At 51.9% G+C, this 18439-nt stretch overlaps 2 protein-coding genes across 2 annotated transcripts in view; both read right to left on the bottom strand.

The window, feature by feature from the left end:
- Nucleotides 1–1001: 1001 nt before the first annotated feature.
- Nucleotides 1002–16486, bottom strand: RSPH6A (radial spoke head 6 homolog A). Its single transcript, XM_036834169.1, is given in 11 exon segments — nt 1002–1344; nt 4191–4308; nt 5375–5519; nt 6873–6883; nt 6886–7158; nt 7161–7208; nt 7211–7234; nt 7237–7642; nt 12976–13213; nt 15701–16107; nt 16109–16486. Coding segments are annotated over 11 exon segments (2001 nt in total). The 5' UTR covers nt 16202–16486; the 3' UTR covers nt 1002–1106.
- A 193-nt stretch (nt 16487–16679) lies between these two features.
- SYMPK (symplekin) overlaps nt 16680–18439 on the bottom strand; it is a 36138-nt gene continuing 34378 nt past the window's right edge. Inside the window, 8 exon segments of the mRNA XM_036833682.1 lie at nt 16680–16852; nt 16854–16925; nt 17096–17137; nt 17139–17185; nt 17188–17400; nt 17403–17430; nt 17687–17782; nt 17975–18151. Coding sequence (XP_036689577.1) covers nt 16787–16852; nt 16854–16925; nt 17096–17137; nt 17139–17185; nt 17188–17400; nt 17403–17430; nt 17687–17782; nt 17975–18151 — 741 coding nt within the window. The 3' untranslated portion in view covers nt 16680–16786.

Genomic DNA, 18439 nt, shown 5'->3' with positions numbered 1-18439 from the left:
CCAGAAGCATCTCACATTCAACAAGTCCTGCAATGAAATTGACATCTTACTCCAAATCCTGCTCCTATCCTGTGTCCCCATTTTAGGGCTGGCACTGACATCCCCTCCAGTCACCAGGCTGCAGAACTCAGTGTCTCCCTAGACTTCTGCCATTTCCCTTCACTCCCTGATTCCAGTCCCCAAGTCTTTTGCATTCTGTCACCTGAATTCCCCTGTTCCAGTCCATTCCTCTGTGCAGCCCTGGTCTAAACTCCTCCTCTCCTGCTTGGGCCCTCCCTGTATCAGCCTTGTCTCTGCTCTCCCAGACTCCTGTCTCACCCCTCTATCTGCCCTCCACTTGGCATCTAGAGAGGCCTTTCTAAAGCATGAATATGATCAGGACCCTGCCCTGTTCAAAGCCCATCTGTGGCCTCCCTAGGCTCTCAGGACAAAGTTCAGCCCTGGGTAATCTGTTCCTGCCAACCTCTCTTTCCAGCCTCATTTCTCACCACTGACTCCTCACACCATGTCCCAAAAATGAGATTTGAGAATCTACCCCAACACAACACACTCTCGCTTGCCCTTGGGTCTTTGAATGCCCTGTTCCCTCTGCTTGGAATGCCCTACCACTCTGTTTTTGCCCATTTATGAGCCAGCTCAGGAGCTCTGTCAGTCCTCTGGGCTCCCCTATCTGGGTAGTCATTGCCTAGGGAATGTGTCTGTCTCTCCTGTAGAGTGTGAGCCCCTGGAAAGCAGATTTGGGGCCACTGGGTCGACGCTGTGTTCCCAGCACAGGGCTGGGTTGACCCGGGGCACTTCAATAGTTGTTTGATGGCCAGATGAATGAATAAATGAACAAATGGGAGAGACTATGCCGGGCAATGTCTGTGTTCCTAGCAAAGTGCCACCGTCCTGACTTGGAGGCCATGTCAACAAATGTGGTGAACAAATGAATGAGTGACTCTGCTGGAATGCCCTGAGGACATTTTATTTAGAGCAGCTGCCTTCCTCTTCTACCCCTGCTCTCTAGGGGCAGAAAGCAAACCAACAGTGAAAAACAACAAGCTAAAACTATGTATAAGGGAAAGGCTGCTCTCTACCTGCTTGAGGAAGGGGACTACGGGGCCTCAGTCATCCTGGTCCTCATCCTCATCTTCCTCCTCATCCTCTTCCTCTTCCTCCGCGGCTGCCAGGGCCTGCTCCTGGGCAGCCTTGAGAGCCTGCTCCTCCTCCACCGTGGGGTCGCTCATCTCCATGATCTCCAGGCTGCTGGGGTACTCTTGCTGAACAGGGGCTGGCAGGGACGGGTTGAAATTCTCAGGACTGTACTTGTGGCCCCAGCCGATGTAGATGTTCTCAAACTTCCTGGAGGGGCAGAGAGATGCTGGGAAATCCTCCCTCAAAGACCCCGGCCTGGACTTTTGTTAAAGGTGGGACCCAGCCTAGGCATGGCATGCCTGCAAAGTTATGTGTGGTAGAGTGGAATGTGCCCACCAGGTTTCTCTGTTCATTTGTTCTTTCAGTATTCACTTAGCACCTACTAAGTGCCAGGTCATGTCTAGAGCTGCACTGTCTAACAGCACATGTAGCTGTTGAGCACCTGAAATGTGGTGAGACTGAAGAACTGAATTTCTAATTTTATTTAATTTTCAAATTTCACTTGTGGATTCTTCTTTGACCCATTGATTATTTAGGACTCTGTGGTTTAATTTCTACATACCTGTGAATTTCCCACATTTCCTTCTTTTACCGATTTCTAATTTCATTCCAGTGTGGTAAGAGAAGAAATTTTATATGATCAATCCTTTTAAATTTATTGAGACTTGTTTTATGGCTTAGCATTTGGTCTATGCTGGGGAATGTTCCATACGCACTTGAAAAGAATGTGTGTTCTACTGTTGTTGGAGTGGATTTTATTTAATTTTAATTAATTTTAATTAACTTAAATTTAAACAATAAAACTGATACTTCATTTATTGGAAGACATCTAAGTATGTCTGGGACAACCTGGGTACACGAATCTACTTTTTCAACTGTTAAGTATTGTGAAATCTGAATACAGGTCAAGTATTTCTGATGAAAATTTAGTACCCGAATTGAGATGTACTGTGAGTGTAAACTTCACCCCAGATTCTGAAGACTTAGTTTGAAAAAAAGAGTGTAAACTAGCTCGTTAATAATGTTTACATTATTGATTTCATGTTGTAATGAGAATGTTTAGGATATTTGGGGTTAAATACATTATTAGAATGAATTTTGCCTGTTTATTTTTTTAATTTCTTGAATGTGGCTGCAAGAAAATTTAAAATGACATATGTGGCTCATATTTTGTTTATATTGACCAGCACTGGTCTAGATATGGGAACCTAGCAGTGAACAAATTAGACAAGAACTCCTGCTGTGGTGCCTACATTCTAGAGAGAGGAGACTGATAATAAACAAGGGCATAATTGGTTGCATCCCAGGCCCACCAATTCACCTCTCCCCATAATTTTAATGGGAGAAGGAAAGAGGAGTAGATGGGGGGAAAGGGAGCAGACTAAGAGACAGGGAGAGAGGCAGAGAGTTTGCCACGGGGAGCAGTTTGGATTTGACCTTATTTTCATAGCCTTGTTTTTCCCTCGAGAATCATTTTCCTCCGGGTCTTCCTCGGAGCCTTCAAATACACTGCTTCCTTGGAAGCCCCTGACCTCTGCCAGCCCTGGTTCCTGGGGTCCAGGAACCAGCAGCCTCACCCAGGAGGTTGTGCTTGCTAGGAAGGCAGAGTCTTGTGCTCCAACCCAGACCCAGGCGACCAGAACCTGAGCTTTAACCAGAGCCCCTGGTGAGTCCTACCCATTCACAGTTTGGGAAGCTCTTGTCTAGAATGTCCTTCTGCCTGCTTTTCCCCTAGTTACTTCTTTTTTTCCCCCAAAGATTTCCGATCAAGGCTGCTTTTCCCAGGAATCCTTCCTTGATCCCCTCAAGACATGACAGGTATGAGCTGCCATTGGTCCCTCCACTCTCCCCAGTGGTACTTCTCTTAGTTTGTAACAGGATATTTCATGGGGGTAAGGGGGTGAGGGAGGGTGAGGCTTGATGTACATCTAACACCTATGCTTCCTCTGCCTGCTCCCAGAGTAGGATCCATATCTGCTTTTTCAACAAAGTACTTGGGGCCCAGCGTACAGCTGGTAAACGGCGACATTCAAGAGTCTTTTATAAAGAAAAAAAGTGGCGAGACGGATGCATGGTTGGGTGGTGGATGGGAGGGTGGATGGGTGGTTGGGTAAGTGGGGGTTGGAGGATGGGTGGGTGAGTGGAGCTCCAAGTTTGGATCCTTTGCTTTCAGAGGGATGCTGGCAAGTTAGGGTGTGGCCAGAAGAAGGGCGCTGGCAAAAGCAAGCATACCTCTTCCATGCTTCTGGAGACGAAAAAGAAATTGTCAAGAATGTGGTTAAATTATCAAGAAGATGTAAAATCCCACCTTGACTGTGAAGCATAGTATCGAATACAGCACAGGCTGTTCACTGATACGGAAAAGGAAAAGCTTTGAAAAACCGTCATGCCATCTGGTGGACAGAGCCCGTAAGTGCATGCCCCGTGGCTGCAGGCTGCGCTCTCTAGTGGCTGAGCAGAAAAGCTGGGATGTGCCTGGTGAGAGGCTGAGGGACTTGTCTCGAGTGCGCAGCCGAGGTGGGAGGATGTGGGAGTGACTTCCACCTCCCAATCTTTTGGGAACAGCTGGTGGGGGATCCTGGTGGGGAAGATTTGTGCCCTTAGAGAGAAGATCCTTCAGATTGGAAGAACTGTGGAGGAGGCCCAGGGAAGGAGTTAGCTTCCCCAGAGATGAGACTCTGCCCATCAAGGCCACCCCAAAGGGGACATCTGAGTCCTGTCTGGCTCCATGCCTCAGACAGCAGGAAAGCCTGGGCCAAGGGGCCAAGGTATCCAGGTTTGAATACTGCACAGGCAGTGCGATCCCTGAGTTAGTTCCTTCCCCTTCCTGACCTTCCATTGTTTCATCCCAGGGGCTCACACACTCGGTATGGGATTTCTCGTTTCAGCCCTAGTGGGACCCCTGGGAGCTGAGTGAGGGAGGTTAACCCCTGGGGGCTTCCTGAAGGGAGCTGTCCCAATCTCTGCCCACCCTGGTGAGTTGCCCCACCCGGCCTGGCTCTGATGAAGTTGTAGCGGCGCCCTCTGCTGGGAGGCACTAGGAGAAAACCTACTTGCCACTGGCGTAGGCATAGGCCCCTGGCCAGAGATTGGAGCGCACGACAGCCACGGAGTACTGCGGGCTGAGGCTGCAGGACAGGCGGGCGGTCCAGGGTGACATGTGCATGATTTCTGTGGGGGAGCAGAGAGCAGCAGGGAGGTCAGAGGTTAGGCTGCAGCTCCCCCTGCCCTGCACAGCCCCCTGGAGGGAAGGTAGAGAGGAGGAAGAGAGGGAACAAAGAGGGAGGACAAGGAAGGGCATGTGGGGCTGACAGCATTGGCTTCAGTGTTTGAACCCTGGAGTGAAGGTAGAGAGGAGGAAGAGAGGGAGCAAAGAGGGAGGACAAGGAAGGGCATGTGGGGCTGACAGCATTGGCTTCAGTGTTTGAACCCTGGAGTGAAGGTAGAGAGGAGGAAGAGAGGGAGCAAAGAGGGAGGACAAGGAAGGGCATGTGGGGCTGACAGCATTGGCTTCAGTGTTTGAACCCTGGAGTGAAGGTAGAGAGGAGGAAGAGAGGGAGCAAAGAGGGAGGACAAGGAAGGGCATGTGGGGCTGACAGCATTGGCTTCAGTGTTTGAACCCTGGCTCTGACCACTCTCTCGCTGTGTGGCCCTAGGAAGTCACTTCGCCTGTCTGAACCTCAGTGATCGCACCCGGGAAAGGAGACACTTATCTCACCTCCTTTGCAGGGTGGCAGTGAGCCCTGAGGCTCAGGGGACAGGGGAGCTACTGTGATTCTCCTTCGAGGTTGGCCATCAGTTTGGACCAGGGATCAGAGGACAGGGCACAGGCTCCAGGCTCACGGAAATCGGGGTCCACATCCAGACTCTGTTCGCTCGCCCACTCTCAGCCTCTCCTTTCTTCCTTCAGATGCCTGAGATCCCCACCTCAGGAAATTCTTGTCCAGTCTTCCAAAATCCAGCTCAAGTCCTGCTTCCTCTGGGGAGGCCTCCCTAGCTATCTCTCCCCCTCCCCAAACCCATATGGGACTCGAAAGACCATATCTCACCATCTGGACCATTGCCATGTGCCAGACAAGGTTCACAAGATGGACACATTCCTATAACCCCATGGGATGCCCATTTTATAGATGTGAACACAACCAAAGCTCACAGAGGTGCCCCCCGCCACCAGTCTCGCTGCCCCTCCCTTTCTCCCAGTCTCCCCCAGAGCTGTGTGTGAAGTGAGGGCTGTTACCTGCATCTTCTGAGAGTGGCGTCAGCAGTGGGGGCCCGACCTCCTGCTCCACCTCCTCTATCCCCTCATCTGCCTTCTCTTCCTCCTCCCCCAGCTCCTCCTCCTCCTCCGTCTTCTGCAAAGGGTTCACCCAAGTGCAGCGGCCCTGGAGGTGGGGAGGAGGTCAGGTGGTACCCCCAGGGCACAGAGCCCGGCCTGTACTCTGGGAGGAGGTGAAGGACCAGGCAGTGTACTGGGGACGGGTCCTGTTCTCAGGGACCCAGAAGTGGGTAGAAGGACAAGGTTAGTCGCACAGGTAGGAGGTGAGGGGAGAATGGGCTGAGAGCTGCAGCAGTGAGATGTGGACTCCTGCCTCTCTCAGGCTCTGTGGCCTCCATCTGTTCATCCATTCATCCATTCATTTACTGTATATTTAAGGAGCACCTACCATATACAGGCACTGCTCTCGGTGCTGGATATGTGTCCTTGAGAAAAGAAACCCCCCCATGTCTGCCCTTGTGGAGTTGACATTTGGCAGCCCATATGATCCTCTGTTTGCTCATCTGCGAAATGGGGGTGTCATGGGCGCCTCTCTCATTGGATTGTTGCTGGGTTGCAGGAGGTACTGAAGAGCAATAAATGTTTGTTGAATGAATGAGTGAACCTAAGTGCAGAGCATATAGCAGACTTCAGTTTCAGCAACTATGAAATGCGAATGACCATTGTACCAATCTCAGAAGCAGTTATTTGGATTCAATAAAACATTGTGGAGTCAATCAATGTTTATTGAATAAATGAATGAATAAAAAGTTCCTAGCACACAGCAGGTGCTGCCTTGAGTGAATGAATAAATGTATGTAAAGTTCAGACACACTAGGCATTCAATAAATGCAGGTCCACCATCCCTTATCCACAATTCCAAAACCTGAAAAGCTTTGAAAACCAAAAATTTTTTCATAAGTCATTTGGCAGAAACCCTGACCTGAGTGATCAGAAGCTCTTCAGTTTTGCTGCAGAAATAATGATGCCTTTGAATACAGGCTGCAGCCCCAGCCCCTGCTTGAGATGTTGCGTAATATATAGTATGTGCACTGTGTCACTTTTTTAGTGTGTGTGTCACCTTTATTTTTATTTATTTTTTTAAAGTACTCTTATTTTTGTAAGTACTGTTTTTTTTGGCCGCACCAGGAGTCTTGTGGGATCTCAGTTCCCCGACCAGGGATCAAACCCAGGCCCCCCCGCCACCCCCCGGAAGTGAAAGCACTGAGTCCTAACCACTGGACCACCAGGGAATTCCTGTCACCTTTTTAAAATCTGAAAAATTTAGAATTCCAAGGTGCATCTGGCCCCAAAGGTTTCTGACAGGGGACTGTCAGCCAGTATCTGTTGAATGAATGAAGGAATGGATGAATGAATATCACTGAGCACGATGCCTAGCTTGCCGAGCAGGTGCTTGCTGTCTTATTTGGAGTCACACCTGGTGCTACGACCCGCGGGGAGGCTGGAGTCCGGCCCTCACCTGTGGCAGGAGTGCTGCGTATGATGCACCCAGTTGGCCATGGAGTCCACCAGCTCGAGGACCGGGATGCCCTCGAAGTCGGGGTTCTCCTCGTAAGAGTCGCGCCCGGCACCGCCCTCCTCCTCCTCGTCGCCCTCCTCCTCGCCGAACTGGTAGAAGCCGAGGGGGCTGATGTGTGTGGCGGCCGAGATGCGGGCGATCTGGGCCCGCAGGTAGTTGGCCTCGTTGCCCGGGAAGGGCGGGTAGCTGATGACCGGCGCATCCAGGAAGCCAGTGAAGAACTTCTGATCTTGCGGGCCTGCCACGATCTGATCGGCGTGACGTGGGACAGCTCACCCACGGCCGGCCCGGCTCGTTGCACCGAAATACAGGTACTTGTTGGCGCCGTTTCGGCTCTCTTCCTTGGGGACGACGGGCGGCGGCTTCCACGTGGGCTTGGGGATGACGTCGGTGACCTTCTCCTCGTCCTCCTCGCCCTCCTCGCCCTCCTCCTCGCCGTGCGCCTCCATGACCTCGCCGCCCTCCATCACCTCCTCCACCTCCTCCTCCTCCACCTCCTCCTCGCCCTCCCGGAATTCCACCTCAGCCACCAGGTAGCTGCGACGGAGCCCCAGGATCTTGCCCCAGAAGCGGCAGGTGTGGACGGGCCACTGCTCCACTAGCTGCTTCAGGGCCAGGAAGATGCGGAAACTTTCGTCTGAGCTCAGGCCCACGCCGGCCTGTTCGAAGTAGAAGGCCTTCTCCATGATGTTGGGCACGGCCGTCTCTGCCTGCAGAGGGTGGGGCGGAAGGCAGAGGAAACCAGGCTGAAGCGCTGCTCCCCAGCCCTGACTTTCTAGAGTCTACAGAGTGAAACGACTCTGTAACCCAGGCTGCTCATGCCACCGTTTTCTGGCCACTGAGATGCAGGGGTAAGTGTGCCAAGGAACGATGATGCTAAATCGTGCAGTTGATGTAAAAGATTTGGGGACGAGCATACTGAGGCTTTCCTAAAGGTATATACTGCATTCCCATTTTCTTACAAGCTCCATTTGTGACAACACCAGTGTTAAAAAGGAACAATTATTGCATCCTCTTCCCATGCCTGCCAGGACTGCTCCGTTGTTCACAAATGCTGCTGAAGTCCCTGTCCACAGGAGGATTATACGTTCCCACCCCCACCCCACTGCATTCAGGAGTGGCCCTGTCACTTGTTCTGACCACTTGAAATGGCAAGTGAAAGGGACACGGGTCATACCCAGGCAGGAGCTGTAAGAACAATGTGGGTTTGCTCTGCCTTCTTTTTCCTGCTCTGCAACTGTGGAAGCCTGTGTTACAGTGGCATTTCCTATCACCCTCCAGCTCAAGTGTGATAAGCCAAGAGCCCCTTACCAAGCCTGGTTGGGCAGGTAGTGTGAGTGAGAAATAAACTGTGTGGTGTTAAGTCACTGAGATTGTTCGGCTCTTTGTTTGTTTGTTTTTAAATGTTTATTTATTTTTATTTTTTGGCTGCATGGGTCTTCGTTGCTGCTATGCGGGATTTCTCTGGTTGCAGCGAGCGGGACTACTTTTCCTTGTGGTGATGGCTTCTCATTGCGGTGGCTTCTCTTGTTGCAGATCCATGGGATTCAGTAGCTGTGGCTTGCGGGCTCTAGAGCGAAGGCTCCAGTAGCTGTGGCACACGGGCTTAGTTGCTTCGCGGGATGTGGGATCTTCCCAGACAGGGTTCAAACCTGTGTGTCCCTGCATTGGCAGGCAGATTCTTAACAACTGCCACCAGGGAAGCCCAGGCTGTTTGTTATCTCAGCTTGAAACGGCACACCCTGACTCATACTCTATAGGAGGAGAATTGTTATTTTGAAAGTGATTCTGGCAGTTGCCCTCAATCTTTTTTTTTTCTTTTTGCCATGCAGTCCAGCTTGTGGGATCTTAGGTCCCTGACCAGGGATTGAACTCACTTCCCCTGCAGTGGAAGTGTGAAGTCCTAACCACTGGACCACCAGGGAATTCCCTGCCCCTCAATCTTAAACACAGTGCAAAAGCTTGTCTGCCTAGGGGACTTCCTGGTGGCACAGTGGATAAGTCTCCGCGCTCCCAATGCAGGGGGCCCGGGTTTGATCCCTGTCAGGGAACTAGATCCACGTGCATGCCACGACCAAGGGTTCGCATGCCACAACTAAGGAGCCCACACGCCACAACTAAAGGAGCCGGTGAGCTGCAACTAAGGATTCCTGGAGCTGCAACTAAGGAGCCTGCCTGCCACAACTAAGACCCCACGCAACCAAATAAATAAAATAAAGCTTGTCTGCCTAATTGATATTGACACCAGCAACTCGGGGGACAGGGTCAAAACTTAATCCCAAGACTCACTGTGCTGCCAGCAGGGAAGAGATAAGGGAATGAGCATAGAAAACTCTCTTTGGGGTGTGTGCCTGGCCCATGAGGCCAATGGCCATCACCCTCTTTCTGGTAATGTCTTCCACCCACTTGGCAAATGAGAGTGGCCTCACCAACCGTGATTAAATGATATCACCCTGCCTTCTGGCCACTGGTGATTGGAGCAAGTGAGGACAACTGCTCCAAAATGGCAGATCAGGCTCTCCTTCTCTACCTCTGCAATTGTAACTGGGTGGAGAGAAAGTACATCTGGCGTCTCCCTGCCTAGAAATTACTTCTTTGGGATGGTTGGGTTTAAACCCAGGTTGGTCTGGCTCCAGAGGTCATATTCTTAGTCCCTACTCCTTAATTCCTCTATTAACTGTGGTCAGAATCTTCCTTCCTCTTTCTTTCTCCCAGTTTCCAAGAAGATCCTATCTATGATCTGGGAGAAGAGATTTCCTAGTGGCAACTAGATGAATTTAAAAAAAAAAAAAAATTCAGGAACTGTGGGGCAGCTGTATGCTGCCGTGTGAGGAGGTAGGGGAGAGAGAGGAGCAGAGGTGAGATATGGGCACTGAGATCCCTGAATACCAGCTTGGCCTGGGGCCCAGCTACATTCCTGCCCTTGGGTTCGACGGCAGATGGCACCATCCTCAACCCCCTTCTCCACTGCTTGCCTTCTCCACAGTCACCTTCCCAGCGCCCCTTGCAGTCAACGGATGGTTATGTGACCCAATCTGGCCAATAAGACGCAAGCAGAGGTTTTCTGAGGGCTCCTGGGGAAACTTTTGCTCCCCTGATTGATTGATTGATCGATTGATGGATGTATTTATTTATTTATTTGGGGGGCACACTGCATGGCTTGAGGGATCTTAGTTCCCCAACCAGGGATTGAACCTGTACCTTCAGCAGTGAAAGGGCAGAGTCTTAACCACTGGACCGCCAGGGAATTCCCTTGCTCCCCTTGTTTAAAAAAATAAAGGGGGTGAGGGAAATTCCCTGGTAGTCCAGTGGTTAGGACTCAGCACTTCCACTGCTGTGGCCTGGGCTCAATCCCTGATCAGGGAAACTAATATCCCACAATCCCGCAAGCCCAATGGCTCAGCCAAAAAAAGAAAGAAAGAAAGAAAGAAAGAAAGAAAGAAAGAGAGAGAGAGAAAGAAGAAAGAAAGAAAGAAAAGGAAGGAAGGAAGGAAGGAAAGAAAGAAAGAAAGGAAAGGGAAAAAAGGGGGAGACATACGGTGAAGAGCGTCCCCTCTCTTTTGGGGGCACTGGTGTGGAGATATGATGTCCGAGGCTGTAGCAGTCATTTTTCAAACATAAAATGACAAACTCAAGGACCAAACATCAACGTGATGAAGGCAGAACAGAGGGGAGGAAAGAGCTGGGAGTCTTCACGATCTCACAGAGACACTGCCCCAACTCTACTCACTCTTGGCAAAGTGAAGTAATGAAATGTTTTGCTGAACTGCTTGCGCCATTTTAATCAAGCATTTGTAGCCCAAAGTAAGCCTTACTGACTGCCTTGGCCAGAGATAGGATTTAATTTATTTATTTTTCTTATGTTCTGCTCATGCCGCGCGGCATGTGGGATCTTAGTTCCCTGACCAGGGATCTAAACTGAGCCCCCTGCAGTGGAAACGGAGTCTTAACCACTGGACTGCCAGGGAATTCCCCAGAAATAGGATTTATACCCAGGCTTCTGTGATGCAGAAAACGGCTTTCTTGGTTTGGGTGGAGTGGAGGGGAGGGATGAGGGAAGAAAGCCCTCAGTGCCCCTTCACTGGGGAGCCACCTTACCAGCCCTAGACTGCTTGCACCTATTAGGTGTGAGAAAAACTATCTCGCTAAGCCACTTGTCTTCATTTCTGTGACAACTATTTCCTGTCTTAAAGTGATCTGTGTTGTCAAACAAGTGCAAGAATAATACTAAAGTTAGTTTAAAACTATAAATGTGAGGATAGTCAGGAACTTTTCAAAACAGAGGTGCAGTGATGGGGAGCCTTATGCTACCAAACAGCCAAACCTGCTATGCAGCGGTTGTACACAACAAGCAGGAGAGTCCCAGCAGCAGAAAGCCATCTACAGAGCAAGGCACAAAATAGAGACTCCAGAAACAGACTGGAGTCCGTACCGGTGTAAATAAATGGTAGAGGTGGCATTTTCAAAGCAGGAGAAAGGATGGATTTTCCATAAATGCTGTTGGGGATCATGGAAGAAACAGAAATTCTTTGCATTTGGAAGAAATAGAAAATGAGAGAAATGAGAGCCCTTCCTCCCCTCAGACAGAAAAACAAATACAAAATGCTGAATCATGGATTTGAGTCTCTTCCTAGAAACATGCACAGGCCACAAACGCCCACAATTTTGCCCTTCTACAGACCTCCTCAGATTAAAAACTCCAGCTCAAAAAAAAGAACCAAAAAAAAAAAAAAACGAAACCAAAACCAAAACCAAAACCAAAAAACCTCCAGCTCCAAGTTCTAAAGGGGTGGGACCTCTAGGGACCAAGCGTTCGAAGAGGGCGGGGCCTCCCTCAGGATTGAATTTTAAGGGGGCGGAGCCTCAGGGCTGTGGAATTCTAAGCGGGTGGAGCCTCTAGAGGCACAGCGTTCTAAGGAGGCGGGGCCGACAGGGACTTGCGTTAGGTAAGGGTGCGACCTGTAGGTGTGGGGGAGGAAGGGTGCAGTTCTAAGGGGGTGCGGCCTCCCAAGGAGAGACTGCTGATCTGAAATTTAAAACCATATTCTCAGGTAAGACTGTTCCTCATGTCTAAGACTTGGATTCCGACCTGCGCTCTGCTCACCCAAGGGCTCATTCCTTGGTCAGATTGTCGTTTCCAGTTCTCTCACCATCCCACCCCACTGTCTCCAGAATCCTAGAATTTCAGAAGCATAAAACGTGAGCACAGACCAACAGCATCAGCAGAGATGGCAGAGGTGATAGCCCGGGCTTTGGAGGACATGGTCCTGCCTTCCTAGTTCTGTCTTTTCTAGTTTCGAGCCCTCTAAGTCCTTCCTCCACAAATAGGAATAATAAATGGCACTTGCCTTACAAGGTTGTTTCAGGGAGGAAACGAGCCCACACTCCTAAAGCTCTTAGCTGGGGGTGGGGGGGAGGCGGGCGCCTAGGAGGTGTCAGAATTATGATAAAGAGTTCTCAACAAATGTTTCTTAAACGAGTGAAAGAACATTTCAGCCAAATTTTAAGCCGTCGTCCAATGCTGGAAACAGAATCGTAGAATTAAATATTCTGAGGATAGTAGAATGTTAATCAATCATGGGTGGAAGAGTTCTCAGCGGGTCTCAACTTGCAAAAGGGGAAACTGAGTCTGGGGGATAGGAGGCAAATTCAGTGTTGAGAGACTCCAGGAGTCAGTGGGTTTCACAGAAAACGTCCACAGAGCAGTTATTTGCAGAAAGGAGTAAGGGATGGTAGGAGAAATCAGCCTCCACCTCCATGTGGCGCTGGAGTCAGCTTTCTACAATGCAGAGCTGGCCAACCTTTCCTCTGCTTCAAACCCTCCCATGGCGCCCCAGTGGTCTCAGGAGAAAGCCCAAGCCCCTTAGCCTGGCGTTCAAGGACCTCTGTGACCTGGTCCCCGACCCACACTCTGGACTGAAATCGCGTGTGCTTCTGGGTGGTGCTGTGCGCTCCCTCCCCTCCAGGCATTAGCAGGAGCTGTGCCTAAACCCAGGCCACCACCGCTCTTCCGCCGCGCGCCCCTCCCCACCGCTTCACTCACCACCTCCTCCTCCATCTCCAGTTCGCCCTCGCCGCCGCCGCCGCTCTGGCTGAACAGCGCCTTGTGCCTCTCGGCCATCTCATAGGTGGTCTGCATCTCCGGGTCGTCTCGAAGCGTGTCCAACTTGGGGTGGAACCACTCCCACTGAGTGGTGCGGTTCAGCGACTCCAGGAGGAACAAGGGGTCCTCGGGCCGCTGGTTCAGGATCTTGGTCAGCAGGTTCACCAGGTGCTCATACCTGCCTCCAGGAGAGGGGAATGGGAGGTGGGGGACATCGCTCACTCAGCTTACTGAGCTTGCTGCTGTGTTTCTGGCCCTGTGCCTGGCTCTGGGGACACAGGGAAGAGAAAAGCTCCCTGCCCTGGTGGAGCTGATGGTCTGGTGATGGAGACATATTAACCAAATGTGCAAAATATATAGTGTGTTGGGGGTGGTAATTTATACGGAGACAAAGCAGGGAATGGGGACTGGGAATGCCAGGGATAGGAGATGGTTTACAATTTTAAATAGGGAGGCCAGGGAGGGGGCATACTATGCGAATACTGGAAGGAAGAGTATTTCAGTCAGAAGGAACAGCATATGCATAGGCCCTGAGACATTTTATGAGTCTAACATAATCTTGATACCAAAACTCAAGGAAACTAGGAGAAAGGGAAATTCCATGTCATTCTCATTTAGAAATATAGATGCTGAAATCCTAAGCAAAATATTAGCAAGTGGCATCCAGCATTCTCAAAAGGATGACACACCATGATTAAATTTGGCTAATAACAGGAATGCAAGACTGAACTGATATTAGAAAAAGAGGAAAAAAATATAATTCAGCACATTAACATGTTAAAGGAGATACGTAAGATCACCTCAATAGGTGCAGAGAAACTGATAACATTCAACACCCATTCATGATTTTTAAAAACCTAGCAAACTAGGAATAGAATGTAATGTTTTATAATCTTATAAAGGGGAGCCACAAGTAACCTGCAGCACACACCAAACGTAATGGTAAAAGACTGAATATTTCTCCCATGAGATTGGAAATGAAGATGCCTTCTTTCACCACTTCTATATAATACTGCACTGGAGGTCCCAGCCAATGCAATCCAACATGAAAAAGAAAAGGTAAAAGAGTTAGAAAGGAAGAAGCAAAACTGTCATGGTTTGCAGATGATATGGTTGAGAATGGAGCGCAAAGGCCTTGAGGTGAGGGTGTGCCTGGCATGTTGGAGGAACACTGAGGAGGTCTGGAGTAGAGTGAGGAAGAGGGGTTGTGGCAGGAAAGGAGGCTGGAGTGATAACAGTATCATCATGGCTTCCATTCACCTGAGTCAGGCACTGTGCTGGGCACTTGAGAGCAACGTTGAATTCTCACCACAATCATACATCTGAGGAACAATTACGATCCCCACTCTCCAGATGAGGAAACTGAGGCTTAGAAAAGTTGAGGTCATGAGGTCACACAGTGATAACACAGCCAGGATTTAAAACCAGGTTGGCCTGATTTCAAAACATGTATGTCTAGCCCTCTTCAGTGTGCAAACCCTTTGGCAGCAGTCCTGGGTGTGGTGGAGGGCCATCATTGAATTGGGAAGGGTAAAGAGGAGTGAGACTTTGGCCAGGGCTTTACAATAAGAGACCTTGAAAAAAAAAAAAAAAAAAAAAAAAAGAGACCTTGAAGCTCCTGAGGGCTGGGTACTATTGGGGAAGAGCTGGAGGTTAATTTGGCTAGATTCTAGGATCTGAGGTAGGAGCTGACTAAAGACGAAGTCTTGGAGAGGGAGAAGGGGCTGAATCATACAGGGCCTTGAAGGCTGTTATGAGGAGCCTGAACCTTCTCCTGAGGGCACTGGTGAGCCACAGCAGGCTCTGAGCATAGGAGGAATGGGAGTCAGCTTTGTGCTTTAGAAAGACCTGTTACTTCAAACTATTCTTCTCTCACTTCCTCTCTTCCTCCCTTGGTTCCAGTCACACCAGCCTCCTTGTGTTCCTCAAAACACAGCAAGCCTTCAAAGCCTTGAAGCTCACTGTGTTCCGTATCTGGACAACTCTCCCTCCAATTACCTGCAAGATGCTCTCCCTTACCTCCTTCAGGCCCCTGATCAAGTGTCACTTCCTCAGAGAGGCCTTTCCTGACCTCACACTATTTTGATATCCCCTCCCTATCCCCCTTACTCTGCCTTATGCTCACATTAGCTCGTATCATCACCTTATACCTTATTATATTTATTGTCCTGCTCTCCCACTAGAGTGTCAGCTTCATGAGGATGTGATAGGGGGCTGAGAGGTGTGTATGACTGCAGCTAAGTGGCCTTGGCAAGTGCCTTCCTCAGGCAGAAAATTTTAGTGGATAAAAGGGCCTCAGGAGCCAAATCACTTGTGTTGAAATCCTGGCTCTGCCACATCTTAGCTGTGTTATTTTGGATATGGGACCTAATTCCTGTGTGTCTGTTTCCTCTCCTGTAAAATAGGAACAGAAGATGTACTAATCTCAGCCATGAGAACCAGATGTTTCTGTGTGAAGTGCTGGCACAGTGTCTGGTAAGTAAATGCTAGCTATTGTTAGTATTTATTCCCCGACTCCTAAGCTGAGTTAGAGGCCCCCAGAGTGGTCGCTGGTTCTCAATGAGGAGCAATCTCGTCTGAGACCCCAGGCCTGAGGCAGGGCCTTGCCTGGGGCTTCTCCCTGCCTGGGCCCCTCCCTCTCCCCACTCCGGGGCCCCCTTCTCACAGGCTGAGGTCGCAATTGACGTGGGTCTGCAGCAGGTAGGCCTTGGCGTTCTGCACGGCCAGCTCTCGAGGGTCTGGCTCACGCACCTCCACACTGAAGGGCATGAAGCCCAGCTCAGAGGGCGAGAACTGGAGCGCAGGGTCATCCCGTAGGTAGGGCCCATGCTGGGTGCCCTGGCTGAACTGCAGGTCTTCTCTCTGGTACCTGGTGTACTGGCCCAAGAGGTCAGCCCGGGGCTCCTGGTAGGCAGACTCCAGTTGCTGGAATAGGTTGCCTTTGCCCTGCTGTAGCTGCTGCAGCATTAGGCTGGCGTTGTGGCTGGCCTGGAGCCTGCCTTCACTCGGGTAAGTTTGGGGCTGAACCTCTGAGGGAAAGCCCGTATTCAGGGAAGGGTATTCAATGCCCCCCCCGCTGGGCTTCCTCGGCCTGAAAAATAAAGTTCTCATTTGGGGTCAGACTGGCCCCTTGTGACCAGCCCCAGTTGATCTGGTTCGACACCATCTCCGACTGCTGCGCAGGATCTGAGCGTCAAGCGGTACCTGCTGCACCCTCTTCAGGGACTGTGGGCTGGGGCCTAGAGTGTTCCCGACTGCGCCGCCGCTCGAGACCTGGGAATTCCTACGGCTGGAGGTCGGCTGAGGAGGGGGCTCAGGGTCGGGTGGTAGGAGGTCTCCCATAGTCAAAGGGATCGCAGACTTCTAGGAGGAAGGCTTGCAGATAGGCAGGCCAGACCAGTCGCCTGGCTTGTGTGTATTCGGCAGCCGCTAGGCCAGCGGGCGCCGGTTTCTAAGGAGGGAGGGGGGCGGCCCGTACAGGAGAGGGCGCGCGGAGACGCTGGGGCCAAGGAGCTGGTTTCCGCGCAGGCGCAAGTGCACACCAGAAGGGCTTCCCGTTTTCCGGGGAGCTCCTGGGCACGCCCACTAGCTTCTGCACAGTTCCACAGCTGACACGGAGGCAGAGAAGAGGACTGCACCCTTGCCCCAGACCAGCGATCTTTTTAATTTTTAAAGGCAAAGCACCGCCGGCCAAGCCCCTCCCAGGCCTCCCTGAGCTCCCAGTCCCACTCCCCTTCCCCACCAAGCCCCGTCAGCTGTTCCCCTTGGTCTCGGGTTCCCCGGCTTCCTCAGCAGTGGGGCTGGGAGTCTTCACGGTTGTCTTCACCGGCAGGGGTGAGGGTCTGGGGGCTCCGCTCTTCCTTTGAAATCAATCCGCCCGCTGCAGCTTCCTGGTGACAGGAGAATGGGGAAGCGGTCAAAAAGAGCGTGGTCCCACCTCCAATGTTTCTTCAGGCCGTACCCTTTCTGCCCCCTCCCGCCTTGGAAACTCGGCACACCACACTTAACCCAGGCCCCTGATCCTTCTCGTCCTCTGTCGCTCTGAGGTCGTCGTCCCTACCTTAGGCAGGGGTCCCTCAAGGCTAGAGTCCAGCAGTGCCGCCCTCAGCCAGCCCCGAGTCATCGTCCACGCTGATGAAGATGCCGGGGTCTCACACTCAGGCCCCTCCTCCCGGAAGTCAATGGCTTCCTCCAGCTGGGGAGGGCCTGGCCGGGCCGAGGAAGAGGACAACGACGAGGAGGACGAGGAGGGGGCTCCCACTCCCCCAGGCTTCAGCTTCTGTTCCTCCTCCAGCTGCCGCTTCAAGGCCTTCTCCTGGGCCAGCCGCAGGCCGATGAGGTCTTGAGGGGGGCGGGGGGCAGGGGCGGCGCCAGGGCCAGCGGCTCTAAGTCATCCTGGGGGTGGGGAGGGATACACAAAGCTCAGGGACGGGTGGCACCTAGGACCTAGGCTGCTCTCAAGAGGTTGGTGGGAAAGAAGACAGAAACCATCCTGAGGCAGACAGCAGACCGGGTGGGCATAGGGAGTAAGGGGCAGCTGTCTCCCCACCCCGAGTTCCTTTCAGTAGAGCCTCGGCAGAGAGATGGCTAGAGTGGGTAGGAGGAGGGGACGGGGCCTTTCTGGCTTGGGGAGGGGGCTGCAGGCCCTCACCTCTTCCAGGGGCCCGGCAGGTGCTTCCTTAGTCTCTGGCTCTTGCTTGCCGCTGGCCTCCAGGATGGTCATGATGGAGTTGGGGATGTGTGCTTGCTAGGGGAAGAACAGGATGGGGGCGTTGCGGACAGCTCTGACCCAGAGACACCCCACCTCACCCAGATCCTTGGTGTCCTTGACCCTCCAGAGGCCCAGACCTTCATGGCAGTACATGGCTCCCCTCTGCCCATCCCACCCAGTCCCCCAGGGCTGGACCCATGGGGCCACCCACCCCACACCCTGGGGTACCTGGTGGGGGGTGAAGGAACGGACGTGGGCCAGCAGGGGCTCCCGGAGCTCCGGGCACTTGTCAAAGACGGCACCCAGCTGCTGGGGTGGGAGCTGCAGGATGACCTGGAAGCTCTGGGGCTTGGTGCGTTGACAGCACTTGATGAAGCCCTCCCACACCTTGGGATACTTCCACACCTGGACCAGGCAGGGAGGGAGCAGTCATCAGGGGGCCTGCAGGCAGCCAGCCACCCCAGAAACTGGGAGAAAGACCTTGCCAAGACGGCACCGCCTCATTTCATTCTCACAGCAGCCTCTAGAGGGCGACATTAGCCCTGCAAAACCCACGAGGCCCGGGTGTGGGGACTTGTCCAGGGTCACACAGGTACGGTACCAAGGGGCAGAACCAACATCTGAACCCAGGTCTGTCTGGAATCTGCACTTAACCTCTAAGCCAGATGTTGCAAAGTAGCAACCTGTGGCCTA

Source organism: Balaenoptera musculus, chromosome 19 (assembly GCF_009873245.2).
Source record: "Balaenoptera musculus isolate JJ_BM4_2016_0621 chromosome 19, mBalMus1.pri.v3, whole genome shotgun sequence".
NCBI classification, from domain to species: domain Eukaryota; kingdom Metazoa; phylum Chordata; class Mammalia; order Artiodactyla; family Balaenopteridae; genus Balaenoptera; species Balaenoptera musculus.
The sequence above is the reverse complement of the archived record's forward strand: the minus strand, read 5'-3'. Positions and strand labels throughout refer to the sequence as shown.